This window comes from Capricornis sumatraensis, chromosome 5 (assembly GCF_032405125.1).
Source record: "Capricornis sumatraensis isolate serow.1 chromosome 5, serow.2, whole genome shotgun sequence".
Classification (NCBI taxonomy): domain Eukaryota; kingdom Metazoa; phylum Chordata; class Mammalia; order Artiodactyla; family Bovidae; genus Capricornis; species Capricornis sumatraensis.
Window position 1 is genome coordinate 97,497,201 of NC_091073.1, and position 27,982 is coordinate 97,525,182.

Below are 27,982 nucleotides of genomic sequence, written 5' to 3' on the forward strand. Positions count from 1 at the left end.
GCGAGAGCGGCCATGGAGGCGGGCGCCGGGGCCGGCGCGGGCGCCTCGGGCTGGAGCTGCCCGGGCCCAGGTCAGAGCGCCCCTCCTTCACCTCTCCACTGCCTCTCCTTCCTCTTCTCCATCTCTCCTCCCCCCAGACCCCCACGGCCTCTCCCCCCTCCGCTACTCCCTACCTTGACGTCCGAAGTCTTCCTCCTCCTTCCCTCCCGCCCCCCACCCGGGCCCGGTCTCCATCTTTCCCGGCTGGGTCTTCCCCACACCGGCCGCATCCTCCTTGGCATTCCCTGCCCTGAGCCTTCTCAATCTCGACTCTCCAGCCTCATACTGCTTCCAGCCCTAGGGGCTCTATAGATCCTGCACCCGCTCGCACCCCTAAAGCTTCTGAGCGCGGGGCGCGGGTGGGGTGGACGAAGTCTAGGGAGAGATGGAGGGGAGGGGAGGGGGTCCGGTCCACACGACCCCCGCCAGCCATCGCCGGCCCCCTCCCCACCTTCCCCTTAGGCGCACTACCTCACCCTTTCAGCCTGTTTACTTGCTCCCACCCTCTGCCATCCTTGTCCATCTTACCCCTCTGTCCCCTCTGGGCTAAAGAGACACACACCCTTTCTACCTGTGCAAGGGAGAGGAGCCTGGAACACAGGTTGCAGAGGAGGATGGGCAGGGCAGGGCGGGGTCCCCAGAGGCCCAGCCTAAGGGGCAGCTTGGGGAGAGGAGTCGCAGTGCCTGGCAGAGTGAGCCAAATACTTCCACCGGGATAAAAACCCCCAGGGCTCCGAAGGGCTAGAAGGTGTGTCCCTTCCCCTCCCTGCCTCACCCCAGCCACCCTGGCACCCCACAGTCCCTCTCTCTCCTTGCTCACAGGACCCACAGTGACCACTTTAGGCTCCTATGAGGTGTCAGAGGGTTGTGAGAGGAAGAAGGGCCAACGCTGGGGGTCTTTGGAACGGCGGGGGATGCAAGCTATGGAGGGTGAGTTTTCCCGTAAAGCTTTCTTCCCTTCTCCCTCACCCAATTTTCCTTCCTCCCTCTGACCCTCCAGAACTCTGAGCCAGGACACACACCTTCCCCCTAGTTCAGCTCAGCACCCACTAGCCCTCCTCAGGGCTCAGGTTTTGAGGGAAGTTCAAGGTACATCCTTTTGGGGTTCTAATCACCAGCTAACCAGGTTGTGTGTCCCGAGGGAGCTGCCAGACAGAGAAAGAGGCCTCTTTGGACAGAGCTTTGAAGCAGCCTTTCAGCAGGGGGTTTGTTCTCTCTGCCTCCCGACCCAGATCCCAAGCTGTCTCTTATTTTGAAAAGCAGGGAAGTGAGCATGTGAACTGTCTTTCTGGTGCTGCCACCACTGACTTCAAATGGAAGCCTGGTGGCTTTGGTTCTCTAGGCTATCTTACTGCCTGAAAGAGGGAGCCTGGGAAGGGGGCTGCTGAAAAGGCCAACCTCCCAACACATGTGTATTCCCACCACACCCATGCGACTTGGCAGTTGCTGCCAACACCAGGAGAATGCTAGAAGGGTGCCAGTCCTGTTGCCAGGACTTCCTGTGAAGGGTCCCCAGGTCCCTGTGCACATCTAGTGTGGACAATCTTGCCCCTCCCCCCCCCCCACTGACCCCGGGGAGACAGATGATGCCAGGGGTCCCAGATGAATCTTAGGCTGTGGTTACTGGACAAAACCAGGCCAGAGACTCAGAATTTTAAAACAATTGCCATCCAGATAAGGTTTTGCTATTTAGAGAAACTGCATTGCAGTAAAGGAGGGGGTGCTTGCCAGCCATAGACTGGGGACCAACACACCCCAGTTTCTTAACTCATTCAAATGGCAGGCTTTCTTTTACACACAAGTACAACCTATGACTTCCCCCTAAAAACTGCCTTGTGGTCAGCAGGGGAGGAAGTGAGACCCCCAGACACTCAGCAGGGAAAAGAAAAGTGGACTTGGTAGAAAATTTCAAAAAGTCTATTCGATGGAATATGTTTGGAAGGGCCCCAGTGTTTGTCCAGTAAATCCTTTAGATCATTTCATTCAGATGTTCTCTTTCTCTGCCTACTGACAGGCAACACTTTCGTATAATGGAAAGGCTAGTTTCTCACAAGCCACCTGGATCGTTTGTAAACTTTGTACAAACCCCCAAACTGTAATTCTTGCCCTGTTTGGCTTAAAGACACACCCAGTGTCTGAATCCTTTCTTGACTACTTGTGCCCAGAGACAAGGATAGAAGAAGCAAGGTATCCTTGTGCAAGCCAGTCCCTGGCTGTTCAGTCCACCTGAAGGCAGTCCTTGGAGGCCCCAGAGGCAATATTGGTCCAGAAAGTGCCTGCGAGGGGGATGGATACCTCCAAACTTGACTCTCACACCTCAGGGCCCCTCAGGCATGCAGGTGCTGCCCAGAGGCTCCTTGGGGGACACCAGGTGGCACTATTATACCATCTCTGCCCTCTAAGGACAGTGAGGTGGAGGGCCCTCTAAGGACTGCGTAAGAAAGTAGGCTCTTACTCGCTGGCGGGATGTTGCGGGGGTCTCTCCTAGGGGAAGTGTTACTCCCAGCTCTCTACGAGGAGGAAGAGGAGGAGGAGGAGGAGGAAGAGATGGAAGAAGAGGATGATCCAGGGCAGAAAGGCGGCAACGCAGGCTCCCTGTCGGTCAGCAAGCACCGAGGCCTGAGCCTCACGGAGACGGAGCTGGAGGAGCTGAGGGCTCAGGTGCTGCGGCTGGTGGCAGAACTGGAGGAGACCCGGGAGCTGGCAGGGCAGCACGAGGATGACTCTCTGGAGCTGCAGGGTGAGCACCTGCGATGGGACTGGAGGGCTTGGACCCAAAGGCACTGGGTCCCCACCCTGACATCAGCTCCCCTGTCCCTGCAGGGCTCCTGGAGGACGAGCGGCTGGCCAGCGCCCAGCAGGCAGAGGTGTTCACTAAGCAGATCCAGCAGCTCCAGGGTAAGTCCTCGCACTTGGACTGGCGGGTAGGCGGTCATCCGAGTACTTGTGTCTTGAGGGTTTAGCAGAGGCACAGCAGACCAGTGGAGCCGAACTCGGTACTTTCTCCTCAGTTTCTTCTACTATTTTTACCCTTTTCTCCTCATCTCTCCATTACCCTCTTAATTTCCTTTTTTTTTTGCACCTCTGACTGACTCTTCTGTTCCCCTCCTCCTTCCCTTTTTTGCCCTCCCATTTCACCCCCTTTCCTTGAAGCTAACTCCCTCTTCTCCCCTCAGTCTCTCCCCTTCTCATCCCTTTTTCTTTGTTTTCTTGGTTAGTGCCAGGGGTATGTAGTCAGGGTTGAATTACAAACCATATTACCTTTCCCCCCATCCCTCCAAGAGCATCATGGGAAGAGTGGTGAGCCAATGAGAAGTGACAGGAGGGGACTCAGTGCATCTTTTAAGGGAAGCAGATGAGAACGTTTCTCTTGCTACCTAGGACCGAGCTAGTGGCCCCCAAAGCCCTTTTTTTTTCTAACGCCCATGTCTCTGGGAAGCAGCAAGGCAAGCATCCTACAGTCCACTGTGCCATGAAATAAAGAGGCAGGTTTTGTTACATCTGTGGGCTTTGGGAAGATTTGGGGGAGCTGCCCTAGAAAACTGCAGGGACTCTCCAGGCAGAACTGAGATCAAGCCAAAAGAGAAGTATAAATGGAAAAATAAGGAAGGCTGGCAAGCAGGCCTGGAGAGAGCAAGCCAAGGTGGGAGAGAAGGAGGGAAAGAAGACGTAAGCAAAGGTAGAAAATAAAACAGGAAAAGTAGACAATAAAGGCGCTCAGGTGGGAGGGGAGGTAAAAGTGTTAGTCGCTTAGTCGTGTCCGACTCTCTGTGACCCCATGGACTGTAGCCCACCAGGTTCCTCTGTCCATGGGATTCTCCAGGCAAGAATTCTGGAGTGGATTGCCATTCAGGGAGGGAGAGAAACTGCAGGAGCCATGTTGCTCTGGGGAAAGAGTGTGAGCATTGTTCTCAGGTCACCTAGATTCTTGAGCCCAGTTCTGGCACATAACAAGCTTTGTGATATTGAGCAAGTCACTTTTATCTTTTTGAGACTCAGTTCCTTAGCTGTAAAATAGGGCTGACTTACATGCTTTATCAACCATTTATTGACTGCTTGTATACTTGGAGGACTAGCTATGGACAACATAGATCAGATCCCTGCCCTAATGAAGAGTACATTCTGATGGGAAAGGCAGAAAACAGACAAACACCATCAGTTCAGGAATAAAATATAACAATAAATGCTAGGAAGAAAATATAACAATATGATATGGATGGGGGTAAGATGGAAGTATATTTTTGATAAAGTAGTTAGAAATGTCTGAGAAAGGGACATTTGAGCTAAGACCTGAATCATGAAGAATACCTGAGGGACATGCACACCAGGCAGGTGAACTAGCAACTGCAGAAGCTCAGAGGCAAGAATAAGCTTCATGTGTTTGAGGGACATCGTGGCTGGAGCAAAGTGCATGTGGAGGATTTTGCTAAGAGAGAGTTCTGAGAAGTGGGAGAGTTCAGATTACAGAGGACTTTATAAGTCAGCTGAGAGGTTTGACTTGTATTCTAAGTATAGTGGAAAACATGGGAGGGTATTAGCCAGGGCTGGAGGGATATGATCCACTTTACATTCTTAAAAGAATGCTTTGGCTACTCTGTGGAAATTGAATGACAGGAAGAGAGTCAAAACAGTTGAGTCTGGTCAGCAAATAATTGCAATAGTCCAGCAAAGAAATGGTGGTTGCTTGGATTAGAGCAGTAGAAATGGAGATGATTGAGAATGCAATTTGAAATTTAGAGCTCTCAGGACTTGCTGAATTGGATGGGGGGATAAGAGAGGCATGAAAGATGACTTTGCCTTGAGATGCCAGTGTCATCTACTGGATTGGGAACAACTTGACAAGGAACAAATTTCAGGGCCAAGAGAACTCTTTAAGACATGTTTTCTACATGTTGAGTTTGAAATGGCTATTGACATCTAAGTAAATATATTAAAGGAAGCTGTTGGATATATGAATCTAGAACCAGGGGAGAGGTCAGGACTGGAGATATAAATTTGGGCATCATTAGCATATAGATTACATTTGAATCCATGGGAGATCACAGTGAAATCACATGGAGAGATTCAGGAAAAGGAGAGAAAAGGGTCTGGTCCCAGGGATGCTCTGGAAGTTAAAAGTCTCACAGGCAAGGAGAAATGAATTGAGACTGAAGTAGGAGGAACCACTGAAGCATTTGGTGACCTGGAAGCCAAGCGCAGAAAGTGCTTCAAGGAGACAGTGATCAGCACTGTCAAAAGTTGCTAAGTAAGATGGCCATTGGATTGGGCAAGACGGAGGGCTCTGAGACGTTTCAGTGAAGATAGAAGCCTGACTGTACTGAGCTTGAAGAGAAAAGGGGAAGTGAAATGGAGAAGGTGAGTACACATAATTCCAGTAGTCATGTCTTGGAAAGAAGCAGAGAAACAACGGAAAGGAAGTCAGGGGACAGCTGGTGTTTTGGTTTTGGGGGATGGGTCACACTGGATCATGTTGGTATGGTGAAAGAAAGGATCTGCTAGAGCATTAGACCTCACCTTAGCGCAGGGGTGGGATGGGGCGGCGGTGGGCGGATGCTGCAGGTCTGGGTGGTAGTGGTTTAGTCGCTAAGTCGTGTCCAAATTTTGCAACCCCATGGACTGTAGCTTGTCAGGCTCCTCTGTCCATGGGATTCTCCAGGCCAGAATTCTGCAGTGGGTTGCCATTTCCTTTGCCAGGGGATCTTCCCGACTCAGGAATCGAACCTGGGTCTCCTCCCTTTCAGATTGATTCTTTACCCACTGAGCTATGAGGGAAGGTTTGGGGAAGGCGCCCAAACCCCACCCCGCGGAGGAGTCCTTGCGCACGCGCGTTGCCCGTTTCCGCCAAGAGGGGGCGCGCGCGGCCTCAGAGGTAGCTGGTGTTGAGAGGCCGTTCAGGCCGCCACAGCCCCTCGGGGGCTGGGACCGGCCGGCGGCGGGAAGGCCCCCCAAGAGAGACCGCTTGGTGAGGGGCGGGCCAGTGAGATGGAGGCCATAACCAGTGAGTGAGAACTGATTCTTCTGTGCCCCTCGCCCGGCTCCAGGGCCTTCGGGGTCGCCCCGACGGCCCCAGTCTCACTGTCAACCGGCGCCGGCTCTTCAGCAGCCCGGTCCGGCCTTTCCAGCTCCTAGGGAGGCCGCCCCAGTGAGCCCCGCCCAGCCTCCCCATAAGGTCCTCCCTGGTGCCCGCAAGCTCCACCCCTCTGCAAGCGCCACCTCCCTGCCCCTGTGTTTCCAATTAAGAGCTTTTCAAGGTTGAGAGGGACCTTTCGCCATTCTTCAGTGGATCTGAGAATGTCCTTTTTTTTTTTTTAAAGACATAGAGGAAAACCTCAGGGATACTTGAACCTGAACATCAGGGGCAGAGTGGGGAAGTGAAGGGTTCTGACAGAAAACCCACTCGGGCCTTTATCCTAATGGCCGATGACTTGTGTGTCTCCCCCACTAGGCTATATGCTCCAAGGGGCAGACTGTTCAGTAGTAAAAAGAACAAGGACTTTGTTTCCTTCAAAAAGGAAGGAAGTCAGAGAATCTGAGCAGAGATGTTTGGGCTTGGCACAGAGGTGATCAACTAATACTTGTTGAATAGACTAAGTAGAGGAGACAGCTAGGATGCTTGTAGAGAGAGGAAGACTGGGAAAAGGTGTGCCCAGAACCGCACCTGTGAGCTTGGCAGTGTAGGGCTAGAGACCTTCCCCCATGCCTCCGGGCTCCCCATCGGCTCAGCATTTATGTCTGTAGTATGTCCAAGTTTTTCTTCTCAAACCTCCATTTTCTGTTCTAGTGTTTTTGTTTTTATATAGCGAAACAAACAATTCTGCACCTGTGGTCCTCAGTAAAAGTTTGTGAACTAGATGTATCCCCTGCCTCATTTATGCATGTATACAGCAAATATTTATTGAGTGCATTATGTTAGGGACTCTGGCAGATCCTGGAGCTATAATGGTGAGCAAAACAGACATGATTCCTGTCTTCATGAAGCTTACAAGTGAAGGGGAGGCCAGCGTTTTAATAAAACACACACTGCAAAGTACAAGGGGCTATGAGAGCATTTAATGAAGGACTTTGCTTAATTTTTTGAGAAGGTCGGGGGAGAGGCTAGGGAAGGTTGAAATCTGAAGGGAGTTGGGGGCAAAGATTAGGGAGAGGGTTTGCAAAGAGTTTGTGGGAAGGTCCTGACCCTCTTAACTCAATCCTAATTTCCTAATCCTGACCCCCTAAATTTGAATTCTGTATTGGTGGCAATATCTTTTACTCTTGCTCCACGTTTAGGTTCTCCTGATTCCCAATGGGTACCTCTGTTCAGAAACCCTGAGATGCTCCACAGATACTGAGAGCTCTGACATGTTTATTTTGTACATTAAAACATATTATAAAATATAGGTTTGTTGTGAAAAGTATCAAAGCAGTGATATATATAATGTGGAAAGTAAAAGTCCCTCTCACATGCTGAATCATTCCTTAGCAGCAACGGTGTTTTACAGTTGAGGACTTCTATCTTTCCAGACCTTTTTCTGTGTCTTTATATATTTGTGTTATATATTATACATAGAAATATTTTTGCAAAAATGAGATAATACCATGTATTTTACAGCTCATTTTTCTTTCTAGTTAGTATATTATGGAAACCCTTTCATATTTTCTCTATAGATCTGCCACTTTCTTTTAAATGGAAGCCAATATTCTATTTCATCTTCTTCAGTTTAAACAATCCCTTATTGATTGGCATCTAGTTTATTTCCCCATTGTTTGATTACCTTGCCGTGAGCTTACATTTGAATTTCAGCTGTGAGCTCTAAATACACATTGTTTTGGGACCAGTACTTACACAAGCAGTTTGTGGAAAATCTGAGCCTCTGTAATTTCTAAGCTCCCAGACTGAATAGATGAGAATAGTCTATAAGTGTTTTTTTAGTAAGATACTTTTTGGGAAGACTCAGGGCATAAGTCGGAGAAGGCAATGGCAACCCAATCCAGTACTCTTGCCTGGAAACTCCCATGGATGGAAGAGCCTGGTAGGCTGTAGTCCATGGGGTCGTGAAGAGTCAGACATGACTGAGCGACTTCACTTTCACTTTTCACTTTCATGCATTGGAGAAGGAAATGGCGAGCCACTCCAGCAGTCTTGCCTGGAGAATCCCAAGGACGGAGGAGCCTGGTAGGCTGCCGTCTATGGGGTCACACAGAGTTGGACACGATTGAAGCGACTTAGCAGCAGCAGCAGCAGCAGCAGCAGCAGCAGCAGCAGGGCATAAGTAAAATGCTGAAAATTAGGTCTGGTCTTTAACTGTTAGGTGATTTCTTAGAAGTACCTAATACTTTTTGTTTGGGGTAGCCTAATTTGTTTTTTGTTGTTGTTTGTTTGTCTTTGGGGGTTTGTTTTGTTTGTTTTTTTGACCTAATTTGTTTTTCATGCAAAGCCTCAAGATCTGCTTTCCTGTTGCACCTCACTACCTAGATTGACTCTGTTCTGTTAGGTATTCCCTTTATTCCACATCAGGTGAAGCTATACTTCTCTGATGGGGTAGAGACCAGGTTGTCAGGAGTTTCCAGATAAGAAATAAACCTGCCTTTTAACTTTGTGCCTCTAGAATATGGTCGGTTATCCTCTTGATCATCTCAATATCATCTTTGGGCTTTGCAGGTGAGCTGCGGTCCCTGCGGGAGGAAATTTCCCTGTTAGAGCGTGAAAAAGAATGTGAACTTAAGGAAGTAGAACAGGAGTTGCATTTAGCCCGGGCTGAGATCCAGACTCTGCGGCAAGCAGCGGAGGACTCCGCGACTGAACACGACAGTGACATAGCCTCCCTGCAGGAGGACATCTGCCGGATGCAGAATGAACTCGAGGACATGGACCGAATCCGAGGAGAGTATGAGATGGAGATCACCTCCCTCCGTGCAGAAATAGACATGAAGAACTCTGACCCTTCCAATAGTTTCAGTCTCTCAGATTTCTCTGAGATGCAAGGTATGAGAAAGCAAGCCCTCCTCCCGGTCTAGGAGTCAAATCAAGCAAAGGGAGCTAGGCTGCAAGAAGGTGGGCTTAGATCATGAATTGGGAACCTGTAGAAGAAACTTCTGGGTGGGATTCAAGACTGTGAGAGAGAAAAGCTTGAGGTCATGTAACCAGTCTATGATGGTATAAGAAACAGCACCATGGAGATGTCCCCTGAGAATTCTTCCTCACAGAGCCATTGTACATTTGTTGATTTGCCTGTGCTAAAGCCCTTCCTGCTTCCCTAGTGGCTCAGATGGTAAAGAATCTGAGTGGAGGGCATGGCAACCCACTCCAGTATTCTTGCCTGGAGAAGCCCCTTGGACAGAGGAGCCTGGTGGACTGCGGTCCATGGGGTCACAAAGAGTTGGACACAATTGAGCAACTAAGCACAGCATAGCACACAGCTCACCCCAAGTAGAAGTTTTAGGGGGCAACAAACCAGAGCACAAGACAGCTGGAGAGGAACAGAGGTTATTTCCAGTAATACATGAGATACACAAAAGCTTAGAGCTCTGCTCAGAGTCTCCCAGTGAGTTGCTAGGCTTCATGACATCAGAGACTTTGCCTTTATTCTGAGGCTAGATTTATGATCTGAGTATAATGGGAGGCCCTGTACTAGGCCAGGTCAAGCAAAGGCAGTCAACAAGGAATCAAAAGAACTGCAAGTTTTCCGAGCTGTAATAGGCCTCTCAGAAGCGCCTTTGGACTGATATACTCTGAGAAGGAGGCTAACACAGTGGGAAGGCTTGGGCTGTTCAGAATCTCAGCTCTGCTAATTAGCAGGATAAACTTAGCCTGGTTATTATCTCATGGTTTCCATAGCTGTGAAAATTGATTAATAAAACTTTATAGTTGGATGGGATTCTGGAACAGGAAAAGGACCTTAGGGAAAACGTTGAAAAATCTGAATAAAGTATAGAGTTTAGTTAACAGTAATGTACCAGTGTTCATTCCTTACTCATGACAGATGTACCCACGGAAAGATGTTAATAAGAGGGGAAGCTGGGTGAAAATACTCCCAGGGAATTCTGCACTATCTTTGCAACTTTTCTGTAAATCAAAAACTATTCTAACATTAAAAGTTTATTTAAAAAGGAAGAAAGAAAGAAAACCTTATAGGGCTATTTTGGGGATTAAATGAAATGCCTAGTATGCTGAAAGCACTCACATACAACTAACTCCAAGGCGGGAATCATCCGGTCTAATGCTTAGCACATGGTTAGCTTTTATTAAAGATTAGTTTCCTTCCTTCCTTCTACGGTAAACTGGAGTATGCCGAAGACTTTTGATTGGACTAAAGAAAGAACACTGAAAGTGAATGTCAGGGTGTTGACTCTTACAGCGGGAAAGATAGGCCTTGGGCTCTAATTGGAGCAAGTTAGTGTTCTTTAAACATCAGCAGAATTAGTATTCTGAGAGAATTAATTCTTAATCATGAAAAAGCAGATATGTGTGTTTCTATTTTCACATCATGAAAGAGTATTGGTATATGGAACTTAGGATCTGTGCTGGGGCATTTTAACCAGATCTCTGCTGATGCTTGTGGATGTATGATTTGTGGGTTCGGTTGTGGTGGGCTTTTTCGTCGGCAGATAAAAAAGATCATTAGAAAGAATTCTTGACCATGTGCAGGCCGATGGATTGGGTGCGATGATAAAGGAAGTAAAAGGACAACAAGAAATGCAAGGATGCCTGTGTTGTCTCTGAAAGCCGAGGACTGGCAGTTCACACTCTCAGCTTTTTGTACTAAAAGTGTAAGGACCCTAACCATAAACAGTTGAATGGGAGCTTTAAATACAATAAACCAAAAACCCTCACAATTAATTAAACCCTCAAAAGCTCCTGAAAATCTGAAGACACTGTCTTGGTTGGTTTTGCTTATTTCCCCTGCCACCTCCGCCCCCCAAGCCCAGCCCTCTTGGTTGAAGTTTTGAAGATGGACACCCAGGGCCAGTCTTCTGGGAAGTTGAAAAGATGGGCAGCACACTGAGAGGACAAAGACCCATTGCAACTTGAAACTTTCCGGGCCCCATCTTCTAAACCTCTGCATGGGGTATCTCATCTGTCTCTAGAAAAAGAAACTTCAGTTTTCCACAGCCAGATTTCTAGTCTGGAAAACTGGGGGCTGGTCATCTGTGCTTCCTCCCTGGGGTCTCACGTCTCTGCCTGTCCTCTGCAGAAGAGTTGCAGCAACTGCGGGAACGCTACCACTTCCTGAACGAGGAGTACCAGGCCCTGCAGGAGAGCAACAGCAGCCTCACAGGGCAGCTTGCAGATCTGGAGAGTGAGAGGTACAGCCCACAGGCCCACAGGGCTCTTTAGGACAGGGCTGTTCCCTGAGTAGGACCAGAGAAGGCAGATGTCAGGCTCCCCCGCCTTCCTCTACTGTGGGAGAGCTGGTCCTTCCCGTGGTATCTGAAGGGTTTGAATACTGCTGAGAAGCAGGCATGGGGATCCAACCAGATGTCTCAGGACTAGAGCTGGGCAAGTTCTGAAATTTCATTTTCTTCCACTCCAGGCAGTTAGGTCTGGTTGGCTCTGCTCTGGAGCAGAGGAGAAGCAATTCCTTTGTTGTCCTCCCAGACTTGATCCAGTCAAAGGACGCATTGCCTCCAAACTGGAGCTGGTTTGACTCCAGTCCCAGCCTGGAGCCTGACTGGACTAGTACCCTTAGGGTCTCCCAGAACCAGACATGCCTTTGCAGGTTGAGATGCTGGGGACTTTTTCTGTCATCCTTCAAGTGTATTTGAGAGGTAAATCACAAGAGAAGGCTCCTTAACTGTCTTTTGCCTAAAATGAAGGCATCAGGACCAGGCATACTTCGCAGGTGGTGCTGGGCAGAGCATTCTCCTAAATGTAGCTCTGGGGTTCTGAATTACAGGACACGAAGAACAACTGAAAGGTGGCTGGAGTCCCAAACGCTACGGACTATGAGGTCAGCAGAGTCTCAGACCTCAGAAGAGGATTTCCTGGAGCCCGATCCTGGAATGCATTTGTTGCGGCAGCAGCTACTGGGAGCCAAGGAGCAGATGCATGACATGCAGAGCAAGGTAGGGAAAGGCCAGCTCCTTCACTGCCTTGCTCTTACCTTCTCCTGGCCTGTGTCAGCAGCATCTCCTTAGACACAAGGCTAACAAGGGAGACAGGTGCTATGGCAAGAGATCAGACTCTGGGGTCTCACTTGCGTGCCTTTCATGGAATATTCCAGGAAAAGGACTGCCATACTCTGCCTAGGTCCATTCCTGGAGTGCATATGGTCCCTGTAGTAATTTAGGCTTCCTGTTCCATTTCCCACACAGTGTAAGAAATTGACTTGTGAGTTGCAAGAGCTACATCACCATCGCCGGACCAGTGAGGAGGAGCAGAAGCGGCTGCAGAGGGAGCTAAAGTGTGCACAGAATGAGGTGCTTCGGTTTCAGACATCCCACAGCGTCACCCAGGTAAACACGGATAGGGCCGGGCACCAGGGGAGGGCAGAAGGGCCTGATTGGAGTTGCCACTTCCAGGGAGGATGAAGGCAGAGGCGGGCTGCACTCTACTGATTCTTGGCCTGCAGCCAGGGATATGGTCAACTGGAGAGCAAGTGGAGAAGTCACACAGCATTGCATTCTAGAATGGTAGTCATGATGGAGCGTCTGCTGCAGAGAAGAAACTAAACCCTAATGCCCAGGGGAGATCCTCAAGATGTCCGCTCAGCAAAAAGAACCACTCTGGTGTGGAGAGGGGTCTGCTGATTTCTGAGAGTAACCACTCTTCCCACATCCTCCCCACCACAGAACGAGGAGCTGAAGACCAGACTCTGTGCCCTGCAGCAAAAGTACGATGCTAGCCAGGATGAGCAGAGTGAGCTCTTGAAGGTGCAGCTACAACTTCAGGCTGAGCTCCGGCAGCTCAAAGTCATGAAAAGCACAGTAGAAAGCCAGAGTGAGAAGGTAACAGCAACCCAAGATGAGGGGCTGCTTAGGTGCCAAGAGGTTTGGGCAGGGTGGGGAGAAAAGTAGAGCATTGAAATAGCTCCAGCTGCCACCTATATGGCACCACAGGTCCAGGACTCCAGCTGCCCTCAAGTCCCCCATTGGACCAGAGGGCAGCCTGTAAGCGCAGGGCAGGGACCAGTGGATTCTCAGACTATCTGTGTCTGAGGGCGACTCCAGCAGAAGAGTGAGTGGGTGGAGGACTGCAGAGGCACTGCCCCAGGCCCCCTCCACTGCAGGAGCTACAGTGCCAGCTACAGAAGCTGCAGCTGCAGTGCCAGAGCATCTCATGTGAGAAGGACAAGCTGCTGGACGTGCAGCAGCACCTGCGGGACACTCTGCGCTGCCACGAGGCTGAGGTGCAGCACCTCAGGGGTGTTGTGACCACCTACCAGGAGAGCAGCGAGAAGGTAAAACAGGCTTCAGGCGAGGGAGAAGGTAGCCCGGCAGACCCTCCCGTGAGAGGCTGGGTCCGCAGGAGAAAGGGATGGTAGTTCTGTGGAGGAGCTGTTGGTGAGGAGACTTTCTACCTTACTATTAGAACCATAATCACATCCTGTCATTCATGAAGAACATATATGTAGGTCCATATGCGCAACTATGACTGTGCTCAGTGGAAAGGTGACCTCAGAGGGTCACAACATGCTCGGCTTCCTGTGATTTCAAGTCCGAAAGGACTGTAGAAAGGAGGCCCTTTCCCTTCCCTGCCTCCCCAGAGAGGAAGCCCCCAGTGTCTGTGGAGAGCCTGTTAGGGATTGGTCCATCTCAGGGAGTCCCACCCCAGACCTGGAAAGGACAGGGTAAGACCCCTTAGCCCCTGCCCGAGAGGAGAGAGTGTGGCCATGTGGCTCTGGGGATAATGGCGGGGTCTGCCTCCCCACCCCAGAGTGCAGAGGTCCACGCCCAGCTGCAGGAGACGAAGCGGCTGTACCAGTGCAGCCAGGAAACGCTGGACCGGCAGAAGCACATGTATGACCAGTTGGAGCAGGACTTCCTGCTCTGCCAGCAGGAGCTGCAGCAGCTCAGGAGCACCCAGTCCATCCTAGAAGACAAGGGGAAGTGTGCTAATAAGGTAATTGTAACTAAGACAGGTGAGGTCTCCCGAGCCTTGGAGAGAGGAAGTAGAGGGGCAAGAGATGAAGTCGTGCAAACGAGAGGCTTGATGGACCTCTTGTCCTGTCACAGCTGAGTGTGGAAAGGCAGGGAACAGAGGCAGAACCCATGCTGTTAACATTAAAACTTTGACTTGACCTTCACTTTAAGCCTGAGCTACAGCTCAGTAGAATCAATACATCTGGGTCCAGTCTGAACACCTGAAGATTTTACACATGACTCCATGAGTGTAGACTTTATACTTTATTATTAGAACTATAGTGATATCCTGTCATTTGTGGAGGAGAACATACATGTAGGCCCATATACGCAACTATGACTGTTAGAACTAGAAAGAGAAGGTCCAGTTTTCTGAGGCAGATTGTAGGCGCTCTTGTCAGAAGGCATGGTTGGTGCCCTGAGTGCTGATTGGTTATTAGAAGAACCTAGGCTTTTCCAGGATTTATTCCATGACTTCAGAGTAGTTAAATTCTCAACTCGAATCTTACCCTTTTTAAATGGAGCAGAATACTTCTTACCTCACTTTGTTTTAGTGAAAAATCCTGATGATGAATAAGGCCTTCCTTCCTCACTTTCCCTTTTCTCCATAGTGTGTAAAAGGCAAGTCATTATTGGTTAGCTTTATTGAGTACTTTCAGCTCCTGATCACTGACAGGAAATGGAAAAATGTCAACACATGATGCAAAATACTGCTAGAATACTCATTCGCTCCTGCTGCAGCAGGCTGTGTCTCCAGGGGAAGGCCTTCCGAAGACACAGCGCTGGAGATGTTTTTCGGGCTGCCCTAGTAGTCCACCTGCCTTTGTACACCCAGGCTCACTTTCTCTCCTCCCGCCACACCGACTGCATTGAGAGGTCCAAGGGGTCCATATCCCACTCATCACTTCCTCTACTAGGGGAGGAGACCATAGGAAGGGAGAAGGATGCTGGCACACAGAGCCGGTCTTTTTTCTAGTCCTAAAAGAGCATTGAGACTAGTCTGATATTAGAAGATTGGGTTTTTGGAATCATAGGCTACTTTAGTCTTCTCAACCCCAGCTCAGCAATAGTTCATACTTCTCTAAAGATTCTTGAAGCTGATGATGAATACAAAAATGGGGGGAAATTAGGGTGAAAATACATCGTTGTTGGTAAGGAACATAATCAGTTATAGAAACAACTGGAGAACTAGAATTCCCAGCACGGTGGGAAAATGGTCTTCACCAGAGGAAAGAAGCAGGGGGGAGGTAAGAAGGGAGGGGCATTGCCAACACTCTCTTGAAAACCACCCTCAGAGAGGACTAGTAGGCAAAATATCCAGCACGGCCAAACTTCAGCCCTGAGCCGCCTGCTGGGGTTCCCGTTCAGCATCTAGGCCTCTAGGGGGCGCAGTGGGGCTTGGGGTGATTAGTCTAAGGTGACCACAGGGCGGGAGACTCTGGTGAATCACAGGACGGAACTCAGGTGTGGTCCGCTGACCGCCCTGTGTGCCCCGCCCCGTCCACAGTGTGACGCGCTGCTCTTCAGACTGACAGAATTGCAGGAGAGTTACAAGGCCAGCCAGAAGGAGATGGCGCAGATGCAGATGGAGCAGTGCGAGCTCCTGGAGGAGCAGAGGAGGATGCAGGAGGAGCAGGGCCAGCTACAGGAAGAGCTGCACAGGCTCACGTTCCCGCTCCCCAAGTCTGGTCTCTTCCACAAGGTAATGGCGGCCAGGGCGGCCGTCAGCTGCGAGGCCCTTCCCGGATGTGAGCGACCTGAGGAGACGTGAAAGGGTGCAAACGGAACTTTGTCTTAACTCCTCACTTTCTCGCCAGTCTCCTCTCACAAAACTGCTCAGTATAGCCGATTAGGGCTTTAAATCTTGAAATACATCCTCAACTCTGGAATCTGTCCAACGTTTTAGATATTTAGTCCATCTGGAGAAAATGTCCTTGAAATCACTTTATAAAAAGCAAAAGACATCCACCCACAGGAGGTCTTTACTCCTCCACTAGCAGGTCTGTGTAGAAAGACTCCCTTCCTGTCCCAGGTGGGCTGAGCAAAGCCACCTCCTTTGAGGGAAGGGTCCCCAGAGGGAAGGAGGCAGAGGTCTTTCCGTGTAACCATCACAGTGGCGCCCACTTCCTTCCACTCCACCTCACAGAGTCAGGAGCTCCTCACAAAGTTACAGGACCTGTGTGAAGTGCAGATGCTCTACCAAGGCATGCAGGAGGAGCAGAAGAAACTGATACAGAACCAAGAGAACATAGTAAAAGAACAGTTAGAACTGCAAGGAGCACTGCACCGTTTCAAGGAGTCCAGCTTCCGGGAAGTGTTGGAGAATCCCGAGGATCCCAAATGGCCTAAGTCCTCAAAGTGTGGTCACAACAAGGTAACCATAGCAAGAGGTAGGGAGACAGTTCTGGGGGTAGCAGCATGCTAGGGAAAGGGGCTCCATAGCAGGGTCTGAGTTCCGAAGGCCTGTTGGGCCAGGAGCAGAGAGGAAGCTAAAGCCCACTCATGGGCTCCTTAGTCACGGCTTTAGGGCTGGCCTGAGCTGCTCCTCTGGGTGGATGCCCAGCTGAAGCACTGTGATGACCAGGACGTCTGTGATCTCCTGATCCTTTGAACTCAGTCTCTTTAATACCTCATTTTCCAGATGTAGTTGGAAGTAGATCAACCTAGTGTTTGGGTTCTTTAGGACTGACTCTAAACATGTCTTTTCCTCATGAGCTGGTTGATAATTGAGAAGTTCACTTTCCAGTGATCCAAATCTGTAACCTTTTGGTGTTCTACATGAGGCATATCTGGGGCCATTTGTTTCCAAGACAGAAATTCCCATCATATGGGGTTCTTGGTACTGACCTCACTGTCTTCATTGGATTGGAACTTTGCAGCAGTAACAGCCAGGTCAGAGGCATTAGATTAGAGAATCCATGTGTCTCAAGCACCAGTGAGTGGTCAGGCCTCTGAGGTCATACTGGTGGAAATTTCTAAACAAGTGTGTTCAGGATTGGGACATGCATTTGGTCTGAGGCCTCAGTGTAGGCAAGGAAGAGCAGGAAGACAGTTTCCATTTAAGTGAGATCGATTTGTCCAGATATTAGCCTAGACAGGCAGAGGTGCATGGAGCAGCAGAAGTCCAAACTGTGCAATTTGGTTGATCAGGTTCCAGGGGCATCCGATTTCAGCCTGGATAACAGAAACCAGGAACCAGACCAGGAAATAGAAAATATTTCCTTAACAGATCAGCTCTCATCCTGGGCATCAGCTGCCAAGGAGCCAGGCCCAGAGGGCCCAGGAAGCATGCCAGAAGCCAGATTTGGAATTGAGGCAGGAGAGGGACTCTTAGTGAGACCCTGATTGAAGTCTGCATCTTCCAAGGGAGGAGTTCTTCGTACGCTCATGTTCGTGGCCAGGGCTGATTTTAGAATTGGGGGTGGAGGAGGGGACTGAGCCCCAGAGATCAGGATAATAGGTCCACCTGACTAAGAAGAGAGAAGGGAGGCTGAGTGACCTTGAGACCCACTCAGTGCTACTCCAGGGAAAGAGGAGGTTACCAGAGCATAGATCCAGGGGAAGTGAGAGCCCAGAAATTGCAGAGTGTCTGCCCTAGGAAATGTTCTCCAGTGAGTAAGAAATTGAATCATGCCAGCTACCTGCAGGCTAAGTGGAAGTCCTGGGCCACAGTGAGCTGGGAGGGCCAGGTGTGCCGTTCCTTGACCTGGGATCTCAGACATCCTCACCAGGAGGGGTTCCGCTGGAAGGATCGCAGCGTCTGAAGTAACGCTGGTGTCTCCCCACCCACTCCCGCCAGTCCAAGATGATCATCGCCCAGATGCAGGCCCTGCAGGAGCTGTACGAGGCCAGTGAGACCGAGCAGGAGCTGCTCCAGCAGGAGCAGGAGCGGCTTCTGGAGGAGCGGAAGAGGCTGCAGGCTGACCTGCAGCTCTGTCTGGAAGAAATGCAGCTGCTCCAAGACCAGTCCCCTTCAATCAAGATGAGCCTGGACTCCTACAGGAAGAGTTACGCGAGCACGACCACCAGCAACGAGAACTGCCACAAGAGCTGCAACCTCAATGACGATGAGGGCTACCAGAAGAGCTACAGCAGCAGCCAGGCCAGTGAAGAGAGCCTCCTCAAGAGCTACGAAAGCAGCACAGATGCCAGCGAGTCCTGTCAGCGGAGTTACTTCAGCAGCAGCAGCAGCAGCTCCGACACCTATAAGAGGAGCTATGGCAGCAGCAGCAGCAGCTCCGACACCTGTCACAAGAGTTACATCAGCAGCAGCATGGACGACGAGCTGGCCGAGCCTGGAGATGTGGAGGTAAAGGCAGTCAGGTGTCCGGTCAGACAGGGGACAGTGGTTCTTGTCTCATTAGGAGAGGCCACGGGGAAGGGCCCGAGAGGTGAAGTGGGCAGCGGGCTCAGAGCTGAGCTGGGTGACTGTCAGGAAATGAATGAGGTGCTCTCCCCACTTCTATGGAGATGCAGTTCCATCTGGACGGAAGTCTAAGATTCTGGATTTTTCATCAACACAGTCATGTGCTCTTCATGGGAAGAAATCCAGTGTTCTCCCCCTGGGCAGCTTCAGATCCTATCGGCCAGAGTTTTGTACCCATGAGAAAAAAGGGCCCAGCGAAGAGAGCGGGTGGAGGGCAGGGGCTCCTCAGGGTGCCCTCCTCACTCCTCGCCCTCCACAGCACCTTGAGGACGTGGTCGCCAAGGTGCTGATCAAGCTGCAGGGTGTGCAGGCCATGTACCAGCTCAGCCAGGAAGAGCACAAGCTGCTGCAGCAGCGGATGAAGAAGCTGCTGGATGAGCAGAAAGAGCTCAAGGAGGAGCTGGACGCCTGCGAGAAGGAATTCAAGGAGTGCATGGAAGGCCTTGAGAAGCCCATCGCCTCCCAAAACGACAAGGACAAGAATGAGGTAACTGATTTCAGCGAGGCAGGGCTTCTCATAGGTGTCCCCAGAACCCAAGGAGGTTGGAGTCCTTTCAGAGAGGCTGAGGGTGAGACGGGAGCTCACTGCTGACTCTGTTCAGGTGCCATCCTCCTGGTGGAGGGACGGAGTAGGGGCTGAACTCCAGGCAGCAGGGCAGTCTGCTGGGCCTCTGACGGGCATTTCTCAGGTGCCCGCTGTTCTGGAATTTACTGATCATCAAGACCCCTTGAAATGATTTTTTTTCCCGTCTGCCATTTTGTTCTCTCTTTTGTCCTAGAGCACTTCTGTAGAGTTGCATTTTTTTACCTGCCAATTTTCTTTAGTTAGTTTGTGTGTATTCCACCTTGTCTCTTTAACTAGGTTGTAAGCCCCTCAAGGACAGGGCCAGGTCTTTTGGATTTCTCATAATACCAAGCAGAGTGCTCTGCATCCCTAGGAATGGGATAGAGGGCATTGACTCTGACCAGGAGTAGTCCACTGTCCAGTGGGGGTCACTGTACGCATGGGAGAAGCTCAGAGAGCAGGAAACACATGGGCCTCAGTTGCTTAGTGTTGGTACCTACCTCGGAGGCCACAGTGTGCTGCCAGAAGCCAGGAAGGACAAAAACCAGTGAGTAGTGAGCAGGGTTGGCGGTTGCCTTTGTTTCCAGGGCAAGGTGCAAGAGCCCAGTCTGGTCTCAGAAGGATACGACGCAGTTCCTATAGTAATGATTGACCTGTTAGAGAAATAGCCTGAGCAAAGGAGGAGTTCCTATCAAAAACCACTAGGTAATCAAGCCCCATGGTTCAGTTAGCCCAGCAGTCATTCCCCCACCAGTTCATAGAAAAAACGTAATTTAAGTCATCCTTTTTTTTTTTTTATCACATTAGCTGTAAGTCAGGTGCCTCAAGTTAGGGAGAACCTCTTTGTAAAACTGCTTTTGAGGCTAATTTTCCATGGTTTTCACTTTTTCTGTATTATCTGCCTCCCCCCGGGCTTTAGCAGGGAGATTCTGAGGCCAGGACCCCCAGGTGGGGGCCAGACTAATCACGTAGGCCCAGCTGCGGGTAATGGGCTCTCCACTACCAACAGATCAAGGAACTGCAGGCCAAGCTGCGGGAGCTGCAGCTGCAGTACCAGGCCAGCATGGATGAGCAGGGGCGGCTCCTGGCCGTGCAGGAGCAGCTGGAGGGGCAGCTACAGTGCTGCCAGGAAGAGCTCCGCCAGCTCAAAGAGAAGAAGTCCTCTGTTACCAAGGAAATCAGGGGCAAGAACGGCAACAAGAACATGAACAAGAACGCCAATGGGGTGAAAAATAAAAAGGTGGCCAAGCCAAGCGTAGAGAGTACTGAGAGCGGCCTTGAGACCACGAAGGTGAGTAGTAACCTTAGTAGTCAGACGAGTAGGAAGTTACCAGAGATCCTGGGAAGAAAATTCATCTCCATCACCGTTGTGACCAGATGAGGTCACTATAGAGAAGCTTCTGGGGTCTCTTAACTCGTCTAGCATAGATCTATCTTAGTAGTGGTTTGGTCCTCCCTTTTCTTGTGAGGTCAAAGGGAGGGTAGAATATGGACCACTCGGATCTGGAGCTCTAGCCCCCAGGCTGGATGACTGTTTCAGGTAGCCCAGTGCCATTTGTGGGGAGGTGGGAGGTGGTTTTCCTAGATCACATGCCCAAGAGAAGCACCAAATGGATGAAAAGAAAGGAATTTATTCAAAGCCCTGTGTACACATAGGTGGAAGAGGATTGGATAAAATGGGAGCCACCATACAACGGTAGGAAACAGCAGTTGAGGTGTAGGATCTTTAGCTCTGGGAACTACAGGAAATGGCTAATGGCCGGATAGGTAGGTGTGGTCCTGGGTAGACATGTGGTCCCAGGTAGGTGTGTGGTCCCAGGTAGGTGTAGTACAGGCACAGAGAAGTTGGGTGTGGCTACCCTCCACATGGTGCACAGGGGCATCAGTTGGGTCCCGGGACACAGTACTGTGTACGCACCATGACACACCAGGAAGCACGTGTTCCCGAGGTGGTTGAGCATCATCGTGAAGGTCATAGCAGCATCCCCGGTCCTGCCCCCGCCCACAGAGTCTGGAGGTGGTGCTGTACTATAAGGCCAGCCACACATCTTTGGATGGTCCAACAAAGGAGGAGGAGAAAGAGGAAGAGAAGGAGGAAACAAAGGAGGAGTCCCAGGACAGAATGGTTTCTGAGCCATCAGGTCCTAAAGAGGTTAAGTTCAAAGACGATCAGGAGGAGAAAGACGAAGAGTTCCCCAACCAGGAGGGTAAGGACGAAGACGACCAGGAGGAGGAGGAGGATGAAGAAGCTTCAGAGGAAAGCAACCCCCTCAAACTTGCTGAGAGCAAAAAGGTAACCATAGCTGAAGGCTAGATCGTGTGGGAAATGGGCTCTTGGTTGCAAGTGCCCAGTGTTTGGGGGTGGCCCAGCCCTTGGATGGACTTTGGCAGGAACAGAGGCCGGCAAGCTCTGAGGCACCACACTGGGGAAGTGGGAGTGGAGGTGGGGACCACATTTTCTGGGAATTGCAGTGTGCTGGTTGGAGTCCCTCCTCCTCTCATCTACGGGGTAGCCCTTGTTACTTCAGGAGGGTTCTTCACCCTCTGCTAGTGCTGTGCTGAGGACAGTGATGGCCATTTCTGTCAGCCAGGGCAAGTTATCCAGTCCTGCTTTCCCAGGGTGCACCCCTAGGGCTGACTTCTGTTGCCGTGAGGGGTGTGGAGAGGCTGGTGTGCCTCCTGGGTTCTATATAGTATTACAGGCATGAGGAAGGGGGTGGAGCCCATCAGAAGTGCTGGGACATTCCATCTGTACAGCAGGGCCGTTGGCCAATCTCAGGAGGCCAACCAGAGCCCTAACCCTCTAGTTACCAGATCTTGGGAGGTTGGAGGGGAGTGTCCTGGGTAACATACCAACAGAACAAAAGCATTTCTATATTTTAACAACTGGTACATCTATATAGGAACATACTAGCTGAATCTCTGCCCTGGTTGAAGTTAACTGGGGGCTCTGATTTCTGAAGGGTTTGATTAGTATCTGAAGAAGTCCTCAGTTTATAGTACTGATTCTTTTTGTCCCTTTGAACACAGGGTAAGAAAGTAAGTCTCTTATGGTCGGATGTCCCAGTCAACTCGTAAGGTTTTCTGGAATTTTCTGTCAGTTCAGTCTGTGGCACTGGCTAAGGACCCAATTACAGTTCTCTGTCAATCTTTTGGCAGAGGACCTTGACTTAGGATGTGGGAAGTAGGAGTAAGCTCAGCCCCTCCTTCAGGGTTCCATTTCTTTGAAGTCTTTATATCCCACCACATGCCTGTTCAGAACCTCCTCCTCACAGATCTCCTTGCCTCATGTGCCATCTTTCTAGACAGCTGCCTGGATTTTTCTACTTCAAAATCTAGTACATTTCTTGTGTCTGCTTATGGAGATGTTCCTTTGCCTCCGTGGGTCCTGCCTCTTTTACAGGCAGCTATACTGGCATATGTGTTGCTGCTGCTGCTGCTGCGTCGCTTCAGCCCTGTCCGACTCTGTGCGACCCCATAGACAACAGCCCACCAGGCTCCCCCGTCCCTGGGATTCTCCAGGCAAGAACACTGGAGTGGGTTGCCATTTCCTTCTCCAATGCATGAAAGTGAAGAGTGAAAGTGAAGTCGCTCAGTCGTGTCTGACTCTTCGCGAGCCCATGGACTGCAACCTACCAGGCTCCTCTGTCCATGGGATTTTCCAGGCAAGAGTACTGGAGTGGGGTGCCGTCGCCTTCTCCGGCATATGTGTTACTACCTGCAAATCCAGTTTCTCTCTGGAAGATGGTTGCAGTCACGACTAGCCCTTCTCCATTGTCAGCTTGTTTTAGTGCATTTTGTCTCACAGTGACAGCATCAGACTCCTAGGGGATGGTAGGGACCAGAGCCCAGAACACAGACTTGGTGGAAAGCAGCCAGAACACGCGGCTAACAAAGGGCCAGGCAGCCTGGCAGGAGACTGCCCTTCCTAGAGTGACCCAAGCGGAGCAGACATCCTGCACATCTGGAGCGCCCAGCTTTACCCCCTGGAGCTTTACTTCCCAGAGGTACTGATCCACAAGAAATGTCTCGCTGCAGATAACCCTGGCTTGACAAGATACAAGTGGGATATGACAAGCCAGAAACCTGGTCCCGAATTGGACCTAAGCTGCTGCTTTTAACCCATTCAATTTTGCGTCTTCTGTAGGCCACCTGCGGGAAGAGCCAGGCCCGAGTTGTGGAAAAGAAACACCACTGCTCTTGCTGACCTGTTGTTTAACCTTTTGATCTCTTTCTCTCTTCCCTTTGTTTTATCATCTTCATTATCTGTTGGATTCGTGTGTGTTTGTCTTTTTATTCCATCTCTCATCTCCTGGTCTCTCCTCGTGCCTCTTCCTCATTTGACATGTTGCAGTCATCCCCCACCCCCGATCCCCCCATCTTCTCCTTGCCTCTCGTAGGCCTGGTGGTCATATCGGCTTTGCTCTGGTGCTGGTGGGCCGAGACGTCGTCCTAATGCAGGTACTGGTATTGCGTCCTCTCCTTCCGAGGGATAGAGGGGGTTGCAGGTTGCCCTGGCCTCTCCTCTTCACCCTTTCTGTCAGCAGCTTGCTGTTTGCTTTTGCCATTTTACAATAGGCGACAGTAATGACTGAGTGTTAGTCCTGGCTTCCCGTTGGGCTACCACAAAGCCCATAACATCTTGGAACATGTCTTCCTAATGTGTGGGGAGTTGGAATGCTCACCATTGACACAGTTTGAGTTCCTGTCCTCTGGCTTGGAAAAATCTGGATGATTGCAGCCCTGTGGCTCTTTCAGAGCCCCTTCAACTACTTCCAATGAGAGATGTCTGACTGCAAGGCTCGCCTGGCTGCTCTTTGTCTTTGTTTAGCCCTAGAGCTAAATTCTCACTATAACCATTAATTACCGCCTCCCCGCTTGGGTGAGAGAGGAGGTCTGGAGAGCTGTGAGCCCCAGGGTCATTTGTATGAGGGCAGTCTCGGTTGTCTGTCAGCCTTGGCATCAAACTCCACCATATTATATACTTCCTACTGAGACGTGCTCTGGTTTGGGAATTCTGGTCTCCAAAAAAAAAAAAATCAGAAAAAGAAAGCCACATCTCTTTTGGGGGGTCAGATTCTGTTGTGATTGGCTTCCCAAGCTAGACTTTCTGAAGAGGATGTGGTATTGGTGAAAAGTTTCCATTCACCAGAGATGCTGTGTTCTCAGGGAACCAAACTGATATATTCTGGGCACCAGTCCACGTAATCTGATCTGTTAACAGGACACCAAGTTCAGGAGGTAGAATGTAGACCAGCCCAAGGTAGAACCCTTCCAGAACCCATAAACTATTCTCCCTTGGCCCATTTTGGCTCCTTTCTCATCCTCCGCCTGCCACTTCCATCGCCCACCCTCTCTTCTAACATCCCTGTAAATGGAGTGCAGTTGGCTCAGAGCACACGCAGGTTCAGAGTAACTGCTGGACCATTCGTCGTAGCATTTATCTGTTTCCTCTTCTCTCCTTCCTGTTTTCCTCCTCACCTTTTATTTTCTCTTCGACCCGTCTCCTCCCTTCTGTTAGACTTTCTAGTTACTCCTCTCAGACGGTCTTTAACTCTTTTGGTGTGAGGACTCTATCCCTCTACACTCCCGGATTTTTGAGTCCCTCCCTGTGGGATGAGACCCAGTGCACTCAGCCATAACCTTTCACCAACTCACACCCAACCAGGCCTGGTCCAAGGGAGCCGAAGGAACTCCTGGGTAAGGGTCCTCTGGGAGGAACCTGTTAGCCCAGAGCCTGGCTGCGCCCTAGTATGCTGCCCCCCATCCAGGAACTGAGGCTTCAGAGTTGAGTAGCAAGTGTGGCAGGGACGTTGGCTGAGTCTGTCTTGGGCAAAATGGATAATCTGAACATTAGTCTCTTCAAATGTAAGCGAAAGATGGTAAGTCCTCTGGCTTCCTCATATGAGGAACAGATGAATTCATGTATATGAAAATATTTTATAAATGATAGAACACCACAAAAATAATAATGAGCGCATACTCTTCTTGCATAATGCATATGATATGCCAGGCACTGTTCTAATCACCTTGTAAGTATCAACTCATTTAATTCTCGCAACAACCCAACAAGGTAGCTATCGTCAGTTTATACATGGTAAAACTAAGGTCCTAGAGAGGTTATGTAATATAGCCAGGAAGTTGTGAATCCGATTCTAAGGTCTTAGTATTAGCATCAGATAAAATTCTAATCTCTTAGACTTCACTGTGGTCTCACAGTTAAGATTCTGTGCTTCTGCTGCAGGTAGGGAGTGGGTTCAGCCCCTGGTTGAGGAACTAAGACCCCACATGCCATGCTGTGTGACCCAAAAAAGAAATGAAAAAGAATGCTCATCCTGTTTCACTGTATATCTCCTCATTTTGAGCAGTTTTCCTTGGTTACTTCCAAGTAATTAGGAAAACACCATTCAGCAGCCTCTTAGTGCAGTCTCAGATCTCATTGGCTCTCTTGCTAACTAATACCACATTGCTAACTTATTTCATGTATTGTTTATAAAACCTCTTTGCACATTGCATATGCTGAGCATTCTTTCCCTGTCCTCTGCCTGGAGTTGATTTTTTGGATCCAGGACAGAATTTTCCATTCAGCTCTGTGAAATCTAGTCCATTGTCCACTGTTCTCACCTATAGGTTGTTTTTGTTTTTCTCTTGGCCCTGTGGTTTCAAAATACATTCACTCCCAGCTTCACCTCATGCTCAGGGGTGACCGGCCACCATCTCGTCTTCACCTGAGTTACAGGTGAGGGGAGGGCAAGCCTCTGGAGGCCGTCTGCAGGCTCTCAGGCTCACTGGTCACACGCGAGTGCTCATGCAGCAGGCTGCTGTCAGCCTGCTCTTGGATTCTCATATTCTTTCCAAGGACAGCATGGAAAATCTTGTCAAACACCTTGATTAAGTCCCCAAAACATGGATTTCCTTAATCAGTCAATTCAGTAATGCACTCTGAAAGGAAAGCCTGACATGACTCACTCCTTAGGGACATCCACACCCACCCTCCCCTCAGCCAGTCTAAAGTCTCGCCTCTGCCCAGTGTAAAAGGCCACCAGTTCATATCTGTGGGTTCAGCTCTTTCCTCCTTTAAGAACATTAGGCTAATATTTTTCTTTTCTTAATTTATTTGCCTGCGTTGGGTCTTAGTTGGGTCTCACAGGCTCAGTTGCTCTGCGGCACGTGGGATCTCAGTTCCCTGACCAGGTCCTGAACCCACATCCCCTGCACTGCAGGGCAGATTCTTAACCCCTGCCCCACCAGGGAAGTCCCAGACTGACATTTTTCGCAATGCATGTTAGGTTGTGAGCATCTGAGTAAATGTTTTTACTAGCTCCCTTTTCAGTTATCTTCTCACATGAATTACTCTGTATTTGCACTTCCAACATGGTTTTGCTTTTCTTTCATTTCATATCTTCTATTCTTCTCAGTACCTATTTCTACAAAGGTAGGAGATTTTCTTTGATCTTTATACTTGGCTTAAAAATCCTCTTTTTAGAATACAGAGGTATGGCCAAAAGATAATATTCAATAATTACTTTTAAATTAACCCAAGGAAGGCAAGAAAGGAGAAACAACAGAACAGAAAACAATAGGACAAACAGAAAATAAATGTGAAAATAGTACGCCTAAAAGGTATAACAGTGATGCCACAATGAAATAAGGCAGCACTCCCTAGGAAAAAAATCTTCTTAGACCCATTTTTCCCTGAGCAAATGCATCCTTAGTGTAGTGAGTTATTCTTTGTCCTTACCTAAAACCATTCTTCTGTTACTTTATGCCTTATGCCATTATACTTATGACTCAAAATCCAAATTGTCTTCTAAGTTAAAAAAAAAAAAGGAATATAAAATAAGAACAATTTCCCAAGTATATGTATTTTCTTGTTCAAGATGTCACGTTCCCTGAGTGATGCTTTTCCTTCGGTCCCAAGAATCAGCAGGATTTGCTGTGGTCTGCAGAGTCTGGAAGCCTCAGCAACTCCAGCACATGCTCAGGAAGCCAGGCACCAGGCCCGGTGACTGGAGGTGTTTTAATGACCCTGGTGTTTGCCTCCCAGGGCCAGTGACCGGCTTCCTTGAATTCATCCTTCAAGGACGTTGTCCTCCACAGACAGTCTGGGCTGCATGAGAACCTCACGTTGGCTTATACTCCGTGGTGCAGTTTCTTCACTTCTTCCCCCATCTTATCATCCTTCTTCTTGACTCTTGAGTTCACTTTTCCTCCATCAAGCTAATGATGCTTCTGCTTCTCCCAAGGACCCAAAGTTACCCTCTTTTTTCCTGCCATGGCATCTAATCCTTTGTGGCAACCATTTGGATGCTCTAAAATCTGCTCCTGAGCTTGCCTCCTACACACAGGGGCTGGTTTTCTTTCCACCCCACGGGACGTGAGTAGAGGCAGCCCACTCAGGTGATCCACATAGTGTTGTTCCAGATACCTAGTGGTGCCGGGGCTAAGCCCTCATTGTCTGCAGCGGTCACCCAGGAGGTAAGAGAGACTGGACCATAATGATGTTGCTGAGGTGTCTCTCAGCACCAGTCAGCAGGGCGTTCTCTGGCTTAGGGAAGGGTTCAGAAGGCTGGGCACTCACCGTCTGTCTTTGGTCCCCACAGAACATGTTTGGGATGTGGAAGCCTGTGGTGTTCTTGGCTCTTGCAGCTGTGGCTCTGTATGTGTTACCCAACATGCGACCGCAGGAGACAGAGTTCTGCCTCATGGAGTGATGGCAGGCCCGGGCCAGCCACGGGGGCAGACTCCCAGTGGCCACTACCCTCAGCTTTGGGCAGGACACACTGCCAGTGACCCCACCCCACCCATGTGTTCCGCGTTGTCCCCATCTCCTTAGCTTCCACCATTCAGGCTTACGGGGAACTGCTGGCTCCCATCGCCTGCCCTGTCTA

The 27,982-nt window shown here is 49.8% G+C and overlaps 1 protein-coding gene across 3 annotated transcripts; it reads left to right on the forward strand.

Annotated features, from left to right (window-relative positions):
* The first annotated feature begins 12 nt into the window (after positions 1-12).
* On the forward strand, positions 13-27,805 carry CCDC136 (coiled-coil domain containing 136). Of its 3 annotated transcripts, none has more exons than XM_068973088.1 (16): positions 13-70; positions 862-969; positions 2,528-2,779; positions 2,863-2,937; positions 8,681-9,004; positions 11,214-11,325; positions 11,916-12,084; positions 12,334-12,474; positions 12,811-12,966; positions 13,248-13,418; positions 13,895-14,080; positions 15,608-15,802; positions 16,247-16,474; positions 17,900-18,409; positions 18,786-19,013; positions 27,695-27,805. In XM_068973088.1, exons 1-16 carry the CDS (start codon positions 13-15, stop codon positions 27,803-27,805), a joined length of 3,024 nt encoding a protein of 1,007 aa, XP_068829189.1. The 3 variants fall into 3 exon arrangements, with proteins under 3 accessions (XP_068829189.1, XP_068829190.1, XP_068829191.1); XM_068973089.1 differs by having other exon boundaries at positions 8,681-8,971; positions 11,217-11,325; XM_068973090.1 differs by lacking the exons at positions 12,811-12,966; positions 13,248-13,418; positions 13,895-14,080; ... (3 more) ...; positions 18,786-19,013; positions 27,695-27,805 and adding an exon at positions 23,446-23,547 and having other exon boundaries at positions 8,681-8,971; positions 11,217-11,325.
* Positions 27,806-27,982: the final 177 nt, after the last annotated feature.

Coding starts and splice junctions, on each gene's coding strand:
- CCDC136 (XM_068973088.1), top strand. CDS start 13: ATGGAGGCGGGCGCCGGGGCCGGCGCGGGCGCCTCGGGCTGGAGCTGC. Junction 2,780..2,862: donor TGACTCTCTGGAGCTGCAGG/GTGAGCACCTGC, acceptor CTGTCCCTGCAG/GGCTCCTGGAGGACGAGCGG. Junction 2,938..8,680: donor GCAGATCCAGCAGCTCCAGG/GTAAGTCCTCGC, acceptor TGGGCTTTGCAG/GTGAGCTGCGGTCCCTGCGG.